Source organism: Poecilia reticulata, linkage group LG10, assembly GCF_000633615.1.
Source record: "Poecilia reticulata strain Guanapo linkage group LG10, Guppy_female_1.0+MT, whole genome shotgun sequence".
Classification (NCBI taxonomy): domain Eukaryota; kingdom Metazoa; phylum Chordata; class Actinopteri; order Cyprinodontiformes; family Poeciliidae; genus Poecilia; species Poecilia reticulata.
The window spans coordinates 25,524,355-25,539,913 of NC_024340.1; the positions used below are offsets into that span (position 1 = coordinate 25,524,355).

Consider the following 15,559-nt stretch of genomic DNA (forward strand, 5'->3'; position numbering starts at 1 on the left):
TGTTTTACACTTTTTATTGCTTTTGCAAAAGAATTATGATCAACCAAATTTGGCTTTTTTTTTTTTTTTTTTTACAGGAAAAAAAAAAGAAACAGAAAAACCCTTGAACGTCAAAGTAAAATCAGCTAAAGCTGAATTTTAATACGTTTCTTTGCGTCTCTTTTCCTTCTGTAGGGAAGCTCGGTGCTGGGATCGCCCTTCCTGAAGGGCTTTTTGGTCGGCTATGTGGTGGCCAAGCTGCGCTCCTCGGCCTTCCTGGGAGTGCTGCTGGGAACTGCCACCGGCATTTACGCAGCCCAGAGCTATCAGGTGCCTAACATTGAAAGGACCGTTAAAGATTGCATGAGCACAATGAAAAAGGGACCAAAGTGAATTGGGCTGACGTTCACTAAACGAAGAAGTGCTCTTGGAGGTACTGGTCCGCGGCAGACCGAAGTTGAACTTTTCTGAGTAAGGAGGATTTATGCATACATTCTTTTGACTGGAATTCCACTGGGGACCTAAAGAGAGAAACTTTATTCGCTTTTACTGTTGCTTTGGGTTCAGTTTGATCCTGCTTTAATTTCTACCTTTATCTGTCCACTGTTGACACGTCGCACCTGCGTGACGTCGTGCCTACGAGGCTTAGGGCTTAACTAAAGCAGCTATATTTATATTAAGGCCTTTGGATTTTAATACGGAAAACAGGCAGAAACTTTCCCCACTTCATGTAACCCCACAACTTTACTGTTCCGTTCAAAAATGATCACAATTTAATCTTAGAATGTGTTGGAAATAATAGTTAAAGAAAACTGATTTAATTTTTTTTGTTTGTTTTTTTGCACTGAAGTTATCCTTTGTACTTGTCGGAGCTGGTGTTTGTTTTGCGTCATTTAGAATGATTGTAATCGAGAACGTGGGGCCTCAAACCCCGGCCGGGACTAAGAAACAGTGGGCGAACAGGATCAAGTGGGGCTTCCTGTTGGGCCTGATGGTGCTCATCTATGGCTCTCATGCGCCACTTATCACTCTCACCAAGGTAGACGGTCAAGTCCCATTCAACGCCTCCTCCTGCGTCCTCATGATCGAGCTGGCCAAGCTGCTCGTCTCCCTGCTGAGCCTGGTTTTCACAGGCGCCACGACGATACCGCGGTCTCCTCCGCGTCTCGTCGCCCCTTACGCGATCCCCGCCGTGCTGTACACCTTAAACAACAACCTGGTTGTGGTCATGCAGGCCTACATGGACCCGAGCTCTTTTCAAATACTCTCCAATCTGAAAATAGCTTCGACCGCCCTGCTGTACTCCGCCTGCCTGGGGAAGAGGCTGCGGTCTGAGCAGTGGTTGGCCCTGGGGCTCCTCATGGCTGCGGGGGGCTTCCACAGCTACAGCAGCCTGGATCTACAAGACCCTGAGAGGATCGACGTCGATGAGGGTCCCAGGCTTCACATCACTGCTTGGGGGCTTTTCCTCGTGCTGGTTTACGCCGGCGTGTCGGGTCTGGCAGCAGTTTACACAGAGAGGGTGCTGAAGAGCCAAAGGTTGCCCCTCAGCGTACAGAACCTCTACCTCTATATGTTTGGAGTGGCAATCAACGGACTGTCCTCTCTCTCCTCCGTAGGAAGCGACCAAGGGTTTCTGGAGGGCTACTCGGGGGTGGTGTGGGGCATCATCGCAGGACAGGCAGCAAATGGACTTCTGATGTCTGTGGTGCTCAAACACGGTAGCGGCATCACCAGACTGTTTGTCATTTCCTGCTCCATGCTGGTTAATGCGCTGCTGTCCTGGGCTATTTTAGGATTACAGCTCACTCCTTTGTTTCCTCTACCTTGTGCACTGATTGGATTGGCAGCTTACCTTTATTACAGATAGCAGAGGGTTTGAGCTTCAAACAAAGGCTGCCAGTTGTGGTCCTTAACATTTGAGATTATTTTACTGGTACTGTGCGATGGAAAAGTATTCATTTCTCTCAAACACATTTCGATGTATTGTTATTATACACATAAAATCTGAAAGGTAGGACTTTTGTTTGGAGTCAATAAATGAATCAGGTTTTGAGGCAGCTGCAGATCTTTTGGGGTTATCAAGCAGTGCTACATCTAGAAACACTTCCACTCTTCTCTAGTTGAAACTCGCTCAGATCAAAAGCAGAGCTTGTCACAAATTAGGTCTGGACTTTGACTGGACCGTTATAACATATACATTTGTAGAACAGTGTTATGCGTAGGTTTGAGATTACAGTCCAGCTGGGAACCTCCTCTTCAGTTTCAGGTATTCTAAAGCCTCTGACGGGCCTGGTACGTCATCTAGTTCCATTTAATTTTCACATAAACTCTAACCAGCATCCCTGCTCCTACTAAAGCATCACCAGCAGTGTGGGTTACCATGGGGATCTTGTTTTGAAGCTGATGTGCAATCATAGTGTTTGGCAAATAATTTAATTTAACCAATTTAGTTAAATTGGTTAAACACCTTAAACATGTTTGCTGTCTCTCCCAAGTGTCTTATGTTAAACTTCTTATGACTTTATTTCAACAATAACTGTCTTTCTGAAACTCTCTTGTAAAATGGCCTGATTTGTGAAGTGCATGACAAATCTTTTTAAATCTGTTGTTACACCTGAGCTATGGATCCCTGTAGCTCCTCCAGAGTTACAATGGGAATCTTGACTGCTTTTCTGATCGAAGCTCTGCTTCATCAAACTTCCAAAACTCTAATCTTCACAGTGAGCTTGGTCCATTGCTTAAAATCCCAATAAAATACAGACATTGAAGCTGAAGTGTGACAAAATGTGGAGAATCTTAAGGGATATTGGCACTTTTTCATGGTATTGTCTGGTTTGTGTTTTTTGCCTTTGTGTTATCTGCCTTCTAAAACTGAACTCTTTTAGTCCTTTACTTTATTTACTTCAGATGCAGAAGTGTTACCAGTGTGTCAAAGAACGAGCTGACAAAATTAATCAAATGTTGTTGGGGGTTTTTTTGTTACACAGTTACATTGTTGCAGAGAGATCCTGCAAGGATCCATAATCTTACAACAAATCATCTTAAAAGCACGACATCAGGGATAAAATGTTACATGTCATGACCAATAAAGTTTCTGAGCCGTTTACTAACATGCGTTTTCATGATTTAAGCAAAGTCTGAGACTCAATGATGCTGGTTTATCAAGTCAGTCACAGGATCTCCTCGCACAGCAAGAGCGTCTTTAATCTCCCCCAGTGCTGCAGAGTTGGAGAAACATGAGAACATTGTGAAGAGTCTTTCCAGTTATGTGACCAGCTTGCTGGGAAACGCTGACCTTTTCGAAGATCCTTGTTTTCTGCTTGCAGCTGCTGGTTCTGCGCCGACAGGTAGATGGCATCCTGCACAGCTTCCAGCAACACGCTCCTGTATCTTCCCTCTGAGATCTTCCTCTGCTCCTCGCTAACTTGACGAAACGCCCTGAACACCTGCAGAGCAGGAATACTGATAACAAGCATGTTTGGGTGATGCAGTTAGATGTGGGTTGGGTCAACTGGGTTCTTGACTGTAAAATTATACCGTTATAGGCACTTCACAAGCCTACAAACAATAACATTTCGATTGGCTTATGCTTGTTTATATTTTATATTTTAATACAAATAATCTACTCGGCAATGACAGTAATAAACTCTTCACAATATGGAGAAATGACAACCAGACATGCTTTGGTCAGCTCATATTGGGGCCTTCAACTGAATAAATACAGTACAATAAGGGCAAAACTGCAAGAGTTGGAGCCTATTATGGACAATAATGGCTAAGATTATGTTTGGTAACATGCACCCAAGATTGTTTCCCTTCTCTAAGTTAATGAGGAGACTGGTAGTAGTTTAAACCACAACACAGTCAGAATAAATTTATCTTGATATTCACGTCTTTGAACTTTCTGAAAGTTCAAAGATGTGAACTTTCTTAAAGAAAAGCCTTAAGAAAATAATTCAAAGGTAGAGTTTACAAAAATCTAACTAAGGCCTCCTTTTGACTCTTAGGTTCAATTCCATGCACATCCTGAGGAAAAAAAAAAAAAGTTCAATGTTACTCTTCATTGTAACGACTCGGTGTGTTTTTGTGTTTTTTCCCTAAACTATGCAACTAGCTGCTGTTTTTTGTGCTCTCTCTCTCTTTTTTTTTTTTACGCAAATCTTTTTCCAAACCAAGAAACTATATTTTGTGTGGATTTAAAGCCAATTAATTCCCACCTGTAGGCTCTCTTCCCTCAAACAATGCAACTCCGTTTGGTGTCTGTGATGCTGATCCTGAAGGTCGCTTTCTGCCTGCTGGGCCTCAGCACGAAGCGCCTCCATTTGCATCACCAGGACCTGCCTCTCTCTGCTCAGCACCAGCAGCTCCCTCTGAGGGCTTTCTGTCTGATGGAGCAATGAATAAAAACAGAGGTTAAAATGGAAAAAAAGTTCAAGGAAATCCCGGAGTTAATATGGAAGTGCAAGCCATTTCTGCCCACCATAAATTCAGCCTTGCACTTATTCAAACTGACTCAGCACTCTCGGCCGAGATAGATCACAAGCAGAATGTTAAACAACAGGGTATCTCATTATCTCACCGGCGGCTGCTCCTGCGCCAAGTCTCTCTCCATCTTCGCCACCTCCTCCTGAATTAATCTTGTGTGATCCTCCTTAAGTTGCCTCCTCCGCTCCTGCGCTTCGTTGTATTCCAACTGAGACTAATCATTAAAATGGCAAAATTAACGTCTTAGTGCGTGTTGCCCACTAATCCAAGCATACATCTTGTTTAGATGTTGAAAAGACTGGACTAAGCTTTGTAAATGTGTTGTCAAACCAGCGGCCGCGTACGCAAAGCTTTCTGCAAAGAGTTGCCCTAGGAGGCAATAATTGCAGCACTTTCTAAACAAATTTCTCAGTGGATTTCTAACAAGATCCTGCTGAAGGGGGGTTTTCACAAAGCTTTCAGGAGGGGTATTACTTACGGGAGTGGCGAGGATGACATTTGGGAGGCTTAAGAGTTTCTCAAGTGGAGAAAATAGTGTTGGAAAGGAAATGAGCAAATGAGACAATGAAGATTTGCTCAGCGGTTAATATTTGAAGTTGAGCTCATAGGGATTTTTCTCTCATCTCTCCCTTAATGCTCTTACCAAAGAATTAAGCTGTTTATGGGGGGAAATATTAACTCAAATGTGAAAGTTTGGGGCATTAAGAACTATTTTCAGGAGAGACCCCAGCCCCCGTGAGAAAATAACATTTCCCCAATCAGCTTAGCTAACGGTAAGGCGAAGACACGCCAGGTAAAAGAAGAAAATAAGTAATCAGGCAAGTCAGACAGCTACAAAGTTATCTATGCCGTCACAGTGAAACAGTGTTGAGCATTGTTCACTGTAGGTGTCCTAAAACCAGACTAAACGATTATGAGTCGACCTTACCTTTTTGAGCAAGACCCAAAAAGGATCCCTTCCTCTAAAATTAGACTCTGTGACAAAGTGGCCATATGGAAGGTGTTCTTAATGATACACCATGTAAAAAGTTTGTCAGAAAGAACCCTTACACCAGAAAAAGATTATTTTGTCAGAACCATACTGGTACTCCATTATGGTAGAGCTGGTGATGTCATGCTGTCAGGTAGCCTACTCACAAGGACATCTGCTTGACTAAGACTCCAGGAAAATATGTCGCCATTTTATGCTTCTTGATGTTAGAAATACCCTGTGATATGTAGGTGTTAGTTTTTAAAGCTTGATGCTATAAAGACCAGGCATAAAGGTCAGACAGAAAAGTTAGTGAGGTTGTAAATTATTGTGGCAAAAGTACATACATGTTCTCAGCAGAAACTTTTGACTAACAACGGCGAAAATATGTTATATTTTTCTGAAAGAAATCAAGAATAGATCAAAAATAGTCATTGAGAATGGCAAATTTCTGGTTTTCTGTTCATATTTCTAGCTTTAAGATAAATGGCACAATCTGTCTAAACTAGAAATAGAAATTGAGTATCTGAGCTTGATCAGTGGACAACATAAACAAAGCCATATTTGAGGCAATGTTCATTACTTGACAGAATTGGGACTTTGCTGAAACATTCCCATTCTTCTGTGTCTCTTCTCTCAGAGCTTCCTTCAGCTGTTGGATTCTGGTGACCCGCTCCTGGACCTTCTCTGCGCTGCCTTTACCTTCTGGAAATACCAGAGACACACAGAATACTCAATCAGGAATGGCTTTATCAACTGTACTGTGAAATGTGTCTTGTTACCTCTGATGTGCTCCTCCATTTCTTGTCTCAACTTTTCCTGCAGATATTTAGCCGTTTCTGTACTTGCTTTCTCTTTGATGAGGCAATCTACAGAAAGTTGGTGGCTGCTGGTTGATGATTTCTGTCACGTTAAAAAGCAAATATTAAACTTGATGATTTAGCTACATTATATTATGGTGGAAAACAACCAAACCTTAATTTTGGTTTTTATTCTCTCTGACTCCTCTCTCCTCTTCTCCCACGACTGACTTTTCACTATCTATTTTAGAGATGGCAGAATACATTTTTATTGCACCGACATGCTGCTGTATCGAATGCTGCAGTTTTGATTTTGTTTTATTTACCTTCAGATTCTGAGTCAGCTGAGCTAACTTGTAAATGCTCTGCACCTCACTCTCCCCTAGCAGTACCACATTTTGTAGCTCCACGATCCTTTCACGAAGCTCTCGCTCAATTGTCCTCGGATTCCAGCAAACAGAAGTGGGTTTAGTAAGTAATCCTCTCACTTTCTGAGCCAAATGTAAAGCAGATTGAGTTTCATCATCAAGGAAGCCTGAGAAGAAGCAATACCCAGAGTCAGATTTAATTCAGCCACCTCCCGTTTATATGTTTCTTTCACTTACCTTGAGGGTTGATGCAGTAGATGAGAAATGTCCTGTTGCTTCCTGTAAGTGCATCTTTAAGCAATTTGTGAAGGAGGTTGTCACTGACTACAGTAGGAGAGTTTAGTGTCTGGTCTAGGACCTTCAACAGCGGGATGACTCTGGGGGGGRAAAAATGCTTATGTTAGTAAATCTGATGTGAAAATAAGGAACAGCATTAAATTTCAACTAACTTTGTATTTGGAGAAAATTACAATTGATCACCTAAAATAAAAAAAATAAAACATTTACAAAAAAATGTTTCCTACCTTTTTTTATGCCTTAAGAAAATAAAAATAAAAATTGGGRAAAAAAAATCCTGACACAAAGGATCATAATTCATGCATGAAATGGTTAAATTCTGTGTGTTCTGTTTTTCTACATAGAGACAATTCAGGACTTTTTCTCTTCTAATCAAAGACCGACTCTGTCATCAACTCCCCGCCTCTTGGTTTACCTTCCCCATGAAAATACTCTTGTTCTCCCAAACCCCCCAACATGGCAGCTGGCTGCTTATTCTGAAGATTTTCATCCCTGTGCCGGTTGTTTTGAAAATGAATATATGAAAGAAGTTWAAGAAGAGGTATGATTGTCAGAGACAATGACATATCTGGGAGTCGCAGCAGGAACATGACAGGCCTTATGGGAGAAACAAGCCAGGAGGGTTTTCTTACACAAAAGCTCACGCTGTTAACACATTGTCTTGATTTATGTCACTTACTTCGTTGTCATTTTATGTAAATACATACTCTGCTCTTGGACAGATGGCAAYGAGCCAYTGAATATATATAATAAAGCTAAGAAATCTTGGAGAAATTAATTCAGTAAGACTGAAAGCTGCATTTTCAATCAAAATGGTTATTAGTTTTGGGGAGAACTCAAGCATAAAATTATGTACATGGTTTTCAGTACACTATCTTCTTAGTTTAGACTAAATGTTTAGTATATCTCAGATTAAATTTACAACAGAAATTATACATTTTATAAGAGATGCAGTTTAGCTGCATAAATTGGATTGCAATGTAGAGATATTAAAGTACCAATTGAGGCAAACATTAAKATGTCACATGCATTCTGGGCAGGTTGTTGCAGCTCGGTGAGCATTGGTAGGTAAATATTTGATCAGCCACTCAGACTCGTGTAACTGATCTGTTCGGGTTGCATGTCACCGACCCTCTGAGGTCAGTCCTGCTGGCTCCTCCTGCGAGGCTGAACAGCTGCAGTTTGCTGCGGCAGACATCCGACTCCGCCTGCTCCGGATGGAGTTTCCACTCAGCTGTCACCGAGAACATGGAGCTGCATCTGAGGGAAACATGTGCCACGGACAACAAGCACATTTATTTAATCCAATGTCTCAGAGAGAAAGCAAGTTCCCTCACTGAGACTGTTTTACGATTCGGAAAATCAAGTGAATGCAAGATGTTTGGTCCTGTCCTCTGTGATTTAAGCCTTTTTAGAGCGCATTGATGAAATACGACCTACCGGCTGGAAATGCTTCCTCTGTTGGTTTTCATTGACTCCCTGCAGGCTTTAAAAACATCACAGGCTTCCTCCGCTGAACATACACACACCTCAGATAAACCATCTATGACACTGAGAAACAAAAGAGATAGATATGTGGTTTATGTGTCAGCCACATAGGCAATAGTGGTTTTTTTAAACTTGCATCCTTTTATATTCTTGGGCTTTATATATTTTGTAGATATGATTATTTAGGGAGCACTTTRTTACTTCCTTGCCTCTATCTTTTTCAATAAATGGCAAAGGAATCTGTCACTTGTGCTTTTGTACATCTGATGTTAGGTTTGAACTACTTTAAGATTTGGTAAAGAGCAGAACAGGTGCGTTAAAGCCTCAGATAAAAGGATTTTTWAAATCATGGTTGTACCTCAGTATATAGCAAAAAAAAAAAGTGGTTGCTATAAATAGCAACCGCTAATTTGATAAAGTTTTGCTTTCATCAAGCCAAAATTTCTTGCAATCTTTTAAAGTGATGATGATTGATTTTTCTCCACACTTTCTGAAGGTCTTTTTTTTTTKKTTTKKTTTTTTTACTTTTTCATGTCACCTGACCATGATGTGCAGTGGGTTTAACAAGGTTTCCTTAATATRAAAAAGATAAAACTGCCCGAGGCAGTGAGGAAGCATTCCGCGGTTTTAAGTCTGGGACAACAAACKCTCTATCATCTCAAATTTCGCCTCAAGCTTTTGGAGCAGGTCAAAGCATCTGGCACATTGACCTGAGACAAAGCAACARTACAAATAGGTGCAGCAAGTCAGGCAGGTGAAATGCAGCATAAATACTGAGATAATGTTAAAGTGATTAAAAAATGTTTTAAAGCTATTTGTAAAAGGAATTCAAAATTGGAGAAAACGTGTTCTTGTTTGCTTGCRCCTGTTRRAAAGTTAAATCAATCAAAGCGAGAGGCGATTAAAGCATGTCCTAGCTTCTCAAGGTTGCCTTTTGACGATATAATATTGATTTCTATAATCTGTTAAGACTGTGGGGAAAAAAACTGGATTTTTCAGTTTTTTGTTTTTACAAAACTATTACACATGTGAACAAAGTMGTTGGCAAACTTCTGTTAATGACCAAAAAAGCCAAATTGGTCACTGAAAGAACTTGAAACTGACAAAAGAAATGATTAATAAAAATGTAATACAGTTTAACCAATGAAAATCAGACATTGATTTTGAAATGAGGGTTAATAGAATGTAAACAGGCTTGGACAAAAATGACTGTACCTATAATATAAGATTTGAGTAAATCACTGCAATCAAGCGATTCCTTTGATTATCAAAGACTCTGCTGCACCTGCCGCAGGTACTTTGGCTGACTCTTTGTGAACAAACTTTTACACTTGTCTCAGGTTTGAAGGATGTCTGCTAAAAAGGGTAATATTCATAAAATTTGTTTTTTAATATTTTTTTTTTTATTGAAGAACTGTATCCTATGTTCAACAGGATTTAGATCAGGACTCATAGAGGACCAGTTCAGAATAATCAAATGTTTTGCTCTTAACCATAATTGGATGTATATCTTTAGGATGASAGTTGATTTTCACATCTAAACACGATTTTTTTTTTCATGTGCGAACAGGAAGTTAAGAGAGTTGAAAGGTGATCTTGTTGGTGTCGTGTCTACACAGCAAAACGTCTTTCTTATTCKCACAARAATTTTGAACATTTTGTGCCATCCGTCTCCTAAAATTGACAAAAGGGCTTCAGGACAGAACGCTCTCCAGTGTGCTTCAGTGGGAAATAGAGATGACAACCTAGTACATAAGCATGAAAGAAAACGTTATTTCTGGAAAAATAGTGCCCAAGGGGCATCAAGTACTATGACAAAAAATGGTGTAAAATGAAACCCTGTGGGACTCYGCCATGGGAAGTCAGCAGAACAGGAGGTAAAAATCACTGATRGAAACACAAAACGTTTTTATCCCAGAGGCAAGATTTGTTGATCAAGGCAGCTTTAAATAATACCAAGAAGGTTTGGCCACTGGGAAACTAAATGTTAGATTTTCTTTTCAAAATCTAAATTAATGCGGTACGTAAATACATAATATTAATATACCTTCCGAGTACAGGATGAGTTACGAGCTGTAAAGTTTCTTTATTGAGGCTGAGGAGATCCACCGCGCTCCCGTCTGGGTAAAACTGTCAGAGAAACAATATTCCAAGTCATGTCACGTCGAAGCTGCTTTGGGGCTCTACCTTTCAACACATGGACAGACCTGAAGAAATGATACAGAGGTGAAGGACTCTGCTTTTTCCTCTGATGTTGTGCAGCTAAACAGACATGTCAGGATCTGAAACAAGGTCAGAGTCTCAGAATCCGGTCAAAGTAAAAACAGAAAATCCTCCAATGCATAGAGTAAAAATTTCATTGTCCACCTGTCTGAGGATGCTTTTGTCCGTCACGGCTCCGACCATCTCCGTGGGGGTTCCACACATCAGCAGTGCTACATTATAGCATTTYGATACGGACTCGGTCAGAGGTTGCAGGAGCTCAGAGTGAAGACTCTGCATGTTTCGGTTCAGATTGTTAGTTTCTGAGACTTGCCRTATTTAATAGCAAACAGAACGTGGATGAAAACAGATTAGGAAGTGTTTTACCTCTACACAGTTGGCTGTTACAACTTGATCAAATGTGAAGGACTTTGGTTCCTAAAAAAAACACGTCTGATTTGTGGCACCTTCCAGAGAACATCTGAAATATCGCGGTGCAGGAATAGGTTTACCTCATTCGTAGCAGATTTGTGGTTAATTTCACATCCTTCGACTGCTAAAGCGGCACAGTCTTTATATTCTGTGTGTCCAAGAACATGTGAACCTTCTTCATCTCAGCACTCAAAACCAAATAAATTCACATATTCCAGTAGTTTACTTACCTGGGYTTGTCGTGAGTATAACTCCCACTTTCACCGTCTCTGCTCCCCCACACATCTAACAGTGGATGGAGATGAGTAACAATTCAACCAACACAAGTCAATACAGTCTTTACTCATCTTAAATATCTCTGTGCTTCTAAAGAAATKATACGATCTATTAAAGTACTGTATTAAATATATACTTACAGGTGTGTTTATGATTGCTGTGGCCATCCTGAACGTGTGGCTTTGCACAGCCACTTTCTGACCTGGATTGTATTACAGCAGGGTGAATTATTAATGAGACAGAATCTACTTTCACTGGCTTAAATCATGGGACTGCAGTTTCAAAAGACACATTTTTAAGGTCACTTATGAATTTTGAGATGGGCAGGAATCTGTCATTTTAATATATATATGGTATTTATTTTCTTGAAAAGAAAAATKATTTCATTATTTGTATTYATTTACAGCAGAAGTCAGATTTAGTACAGTTATGCACAAAATTATCYATACCCTGGCAGACATAGATTGAAAGTTGAAAGTAAACTTTTRAATTTACAAACAGGTTTCTTCTGAATAGAAGCAATGTTAATATATACTTGAATCTAATATCCAAWCTGTGAAGGTAGCCAAACAGTTGGAGGCCCTCCAACCTCAAATCAGCTCAGCATCAAAGATGAATCATCACAATACCAGAGAAAACCTGGAAAAAAATTATCTATTTTTAAAATGGTATGTTTGATCTTACGCTAAAAACGGGTTTYCTCTTGATTATTGAGAAGGTATAAATTATTTTAGCCAGGCCATTTTTATTAGTGAAAACAGATCATTTGTTCTGATACCCCTTTCACTTTATTTTCACTKTATTTCATYATCTTTAGAGAGATGTACCAGTGTGTCTTATTTCATATGAATTTCATGAGAATTAAACTTCTTGGATGAATGAAAATGCTTTATAAATATATAAAATATGCCAGTCCTGAATACATTTGATCTTAACTACATGATATAACCCAAAGTCTTTTGGCAAACCTTCCACAGACTAAGCATATGCTCTGTCCACAAACCTGATGGGTTTTCACTAATAGGTGCAGCTCTCAGCATAGGAAACATCCAAGCTGTTGTGTTTACATCTCTAATTGTTTCAGTTATAATTTCTTCTTGCCTAATYKTTTTTTTATGCTTTGTGTGCAGTGGGGCTRAAAACTTTGACATTTTGAAATATCAATRCTTGTCTTGTGTTAAATATATGAGATACTCTAAGAGARAGCYAAGTATTTTCTGAGTTAGTACATATTGAATAAATGAAACACTGTAAGGATATGGACAGTAGGGCTGACTTYCAGCAGATTTTGCATCTTTCTTTAGTATTCAACATCTTTTGATAATAGCAGTTTGGTGTTTAGATCTTGTTAATTTGCTGAAAGCTTAAGAATTGCTTTCACCTAAACGTTGAATCAGAGAGAATATTATACTTTCATCTTGTGTGTCGGAAGAAAAACATARAATAAAAATGAATCAAAACACAAGGTAAATTAGTTCTTGGAGACACTGACAAAACAAACTGATTTAACAGTTTCCAGACATTTTRTTAAGACAAATTTGAGTAAAATCTTGTAAACATTGATTTATAATTAAAATATTTAAATATGATTTGTTACAAAAAGTAATTATTGTTGTTAGAATGTATTTACTAGTGAACATTACATTTATAATCTAGTATGCTTGTGTGCAATATCTTACTTGTAGCAGCTAGAATTGAATGCCTCACAAAATTCCTTTTTAAAGTGTAGGTTTGGSAAGAAGTGGGAGTTTTAATGAGCTACAAACTCCCACCTTAAGTCAAATCAAAGGTCGGTGCTAACAGTCACAAATTCTCCTCTTCATACGCTTACATTATTTTGGACAATCCTGAAAATKGTCCTTGTGTGCATTAAGTATCAAGAAGACTAAAACAAATGAGGTTAAATTTCTATATTTTCTAGCACAGTCTGTTGACTCTGGGGCTCCTCTCCACTCTATAGACAATTGAAACATTGTAAACTCCAAAAAGTATTTTTAAGCACTGCTGTCAGTAAAAATCACTACAATTGAGGACAAAGAACTTGTTTGAAGTTGAAATGTGAGCATTCATTCAGCAGCTGAACGGTCTTCTTTTAGCCGACAGCAGAGGAAGCTSCGGCGAAGTGACACAGGAAACGGTTTCATTCGCGTATTCAGAGAAATGGTAGTTGGTGAAGCGTAAATTCAAACTGGAAGACTCTATTCATCGCACCTGCTCAGCCAAGCATCTCGTCATGCGCCCCGATTCGCTCCCGTGATAAGGTCCAGCTGTTCACCTGCTTCCGCTCTTTGGCTGAGCTCCAACCTTCCTCCACCCCTCCTCCACCTTCAGCTGGTGGCTTCTTCAACATCCAATCAGTCTTCAGCATCCTCTCTACCACCAGCGTCCGGGCCCAAGGTGGGGAACGACGTCACTAATCTACAAACACAGCAGCTCATTATCTTACCAGCGTAACGTCTTCCTCCTGGGTCCAAGCGCCAAAGATTTTCATTTGTCAATTAGACTCTCTCTCTCTCTCTCTCTCTCTCTCTCTCTCTGTCTCTCTCTGTGAGTCTTTCCAGGTTGAAATGCAGATTTGATAGATGTTTGTTACATAATGTCAGTTGGTCAATGTTAAGTTTTAAGTGAGCTGCAAGCAACATAGAAACTACAGACAACACAGAATCCAGGAAGTAGCAATGCAATTGCATCTAATCACTAATATGTTTATTCAGGCCTTATTTCATTAATACCTTTAACAGCTGTATGATCTAAACACATTGGGACAAATAATGTGATTGTTGTAGAGGAAAATCTTTATTGCCACTTCTTTTACATTTAAAAGAAAAAAAAACACTTCCTCGCGTTTCCATTCTTTAAAGGGCAGGTTCACCAAAATTATGAGAGCTAAACATTTTTGCAGTTGAAAAACCACAGTTTGACTCAGAGTTAGGCAGRTGAAACTGGAACTATAAATCAAATATGTTCTTTATTTGGGTGAACCAACCATTTAACCATTAATCTCAAGCAAATACATATTAATATTTCACAGGATATGATCAATCTTATGCAGTGTAAATCAAGGCACCCAATGAAAAGATATTAAAAGCATTAATGTAACAGGCCTCTACTGATTTTATTCCAAGCAGATAGTAAAATGTATAGCATGATGTGATTAAGTGGAAAGGAAGCTCGTTTTGAAGTTAAACTGCTACGATTCGGATAATAGCGTCCAATTTTAAATAACCAGTTTCATGAGTCTGCAAAGATAGGCCTAGCAAGAAGAAATGCTTTGCTTCCAGCTTTCTCTTAATTCACTTTTCCGTCTGAAAGACAAAAAAAATACACAGTTTATCACAACCACACATTCTCGCAAAACGTTAGGGTGACTAGATAAAACAACGTCATCAAAGCACCGCACCCTCTTCAAGGAAGGTCTTCTGCATCATCCTTGGTGCGACCATCATGCGGCGAAATCCGGCACCTACGTTCAATTTATGAAAAGAGGAGGTAATCAAAATGTMATCTTTTGAAATTACCACATAAGAATCTGACCTTTGATCTGAGTTTGCTACCTCGGTTGCAGTCAGGGCGGCCGCGAATTGTGGTGCCCTGGATGGGGTTGCCGGACTGATCCACACACCAGCAGAAGCCGGTAGCGTGCCAGCACTGCATGGGCTTGTAGTGGCCCTGCTCGTCACACTGGGGCTTGTATGCGCCGATCTTTCCCACTCCAGGTGTGGCCTCCATCTGACATTTGGTCTTGATCAGAGAGGCTGTCCAAACATTGCAACAAAAAAAAAAAAAACAGTATTAAAAACTGTGGGTTGCATGGATGTTTGAGWAGATACTGAATGGAAGAAAGTTGCAGTAACCTGGCTGAGGGGTGGGGCCTGCAGGCTCCTGCTGGGCCATCTGGAAGATCAGCCAGTAACGCATCCAGGATTGGAAGTTCTGCAGAGGACAACACATCCAAAATGCATGATGAAAAGTTTGTTTTAATTTAAATAACCACAATTTCTTGGGGTGGGTTCCCCTTTGGCAAGCAGGAAGCCTCACCTTCCACTCGCTCTCGTTGATCTGCTGCTGCAGGCTCCTCAGGTTGGCCAGGAAGGTCTCGTTGAACTGTGGCAGGCTGACGTCCTGCTCGAAACAGATATGCGCTTAAAAATSCGTCTAAAACAGTCAGAGGAACCACAAGTTTCTGAGTGCAACGTACCTTCATCATATCCATGACTTGTTTCTCCACACTGACGATGGCAGTGTCCTCCACTTTCTGT

At 40.0% G+C, this 15,559-nt stretch overlaps 3 protein-coding genes across 5 annotated transcripts in view; 1 reads left to right on the plus strand and 2 right to left on the minus strand.

The window, feature by feature from the left end:
- The first annotated feature begins 855 nt into the window (after positions 1-855).
- On the plus strand, positions 856-3,092 carry LOC103471275 (probable UDP-sugar transporter protein SLC35A4). The gene has a single exon (XM_008420159.2). It carries the CDS (start codon positions 878-880, stop codon positions 1,847-1,849), a length of 972 nt encoding a protein of 323 aa, XP_008418381.1. The 5' UTR covers positions 856-877; the 3' UTR covers positions 1,850-3,092.
- Positions 2,954-11,499, minus strand: LOC103471276 (osmotic avoidance abnormal protein 3). Of its 3 annotated transcripts, XM_008420161.1 has the most exons (18): positions 11,441-11,499; positions 11,255-11,309; positions 11,105-11,172; positions 10,980-11,030; positions 10,758-10,886; positions 10,598-10,672; positions 10,438-10,520; positions 8,343-8,453; positions 8,034-8,162; positions 6,843-6,982; positions 6,564-6,772; positions 6,413-6,478; positions 6,220-6,340; positions 6,021-6,142; positions 4,562-4,681; positions 4,200-4,367; positions 3,278-3,428; positions 2,954-3,200 (listed from the first exon to the last, which is right to left on the minus strand). In XM_008420161.1, exons 1-18 carry the CDS (start codon positions 11,465-11,467, stop codon positions 3,127-3,129), a joined length of 1,899 nt encoding a protein of 632 aa, XP_008418383.1. In that variant the 5' UTR covers positions 11,468-11,499; the 3' UTR covers positions 2,954-3,126. The 3 variants fall into 3 exon arrangements, with proteins under 3 accessions (XP_008418383.1, XP_008418382.1, XP_017162733.1); XM_008420160.1 differs by having other exon boundaries at positions 2,954-3,428; XM_017307244.1 differs by lacking the exons at positions 2,954-3,200; positions 3,278-3,428 and having other exon boundaries at positions 4,244-4,363.
- A 2,485-nt stretch (positions 11,500-13,984) lies between these two features.
- cd74a (CD74 molecule, major histocompatibility complex, class II invariant chain a) overlaps positions 13,985-15,559 on the minus strand; it is a 7,695-nt gene continuing 6,120 nt past the window's right edge. The window contains exons 5-9 of the mRNA XM_008420158.1: positions 15,339-15,422; positions 15,155-15,233; positions 14,855-15,055; positions 14,701-14,763; positions 13,985-14,605 (exon numbers count right to left, since the gene is read on the minus strand). Of these exons, the coding sequence (XP_008418380.1) occupies positions 14,589-14,605; positions 14,701-14,763; positions 14,855-15,055; positions 15,155-15,233; positions 15,339-15,422 (444 nt within the window). The 3' untranslated portion in view covers positions 13,985-14,588. The remainder of the gene's footprint in view (positions 14,606-14,700; positions 14,764-14,854; positions 15,056-15,154; positions 15,234-15,338; positions 15,423-15,559) is intronic.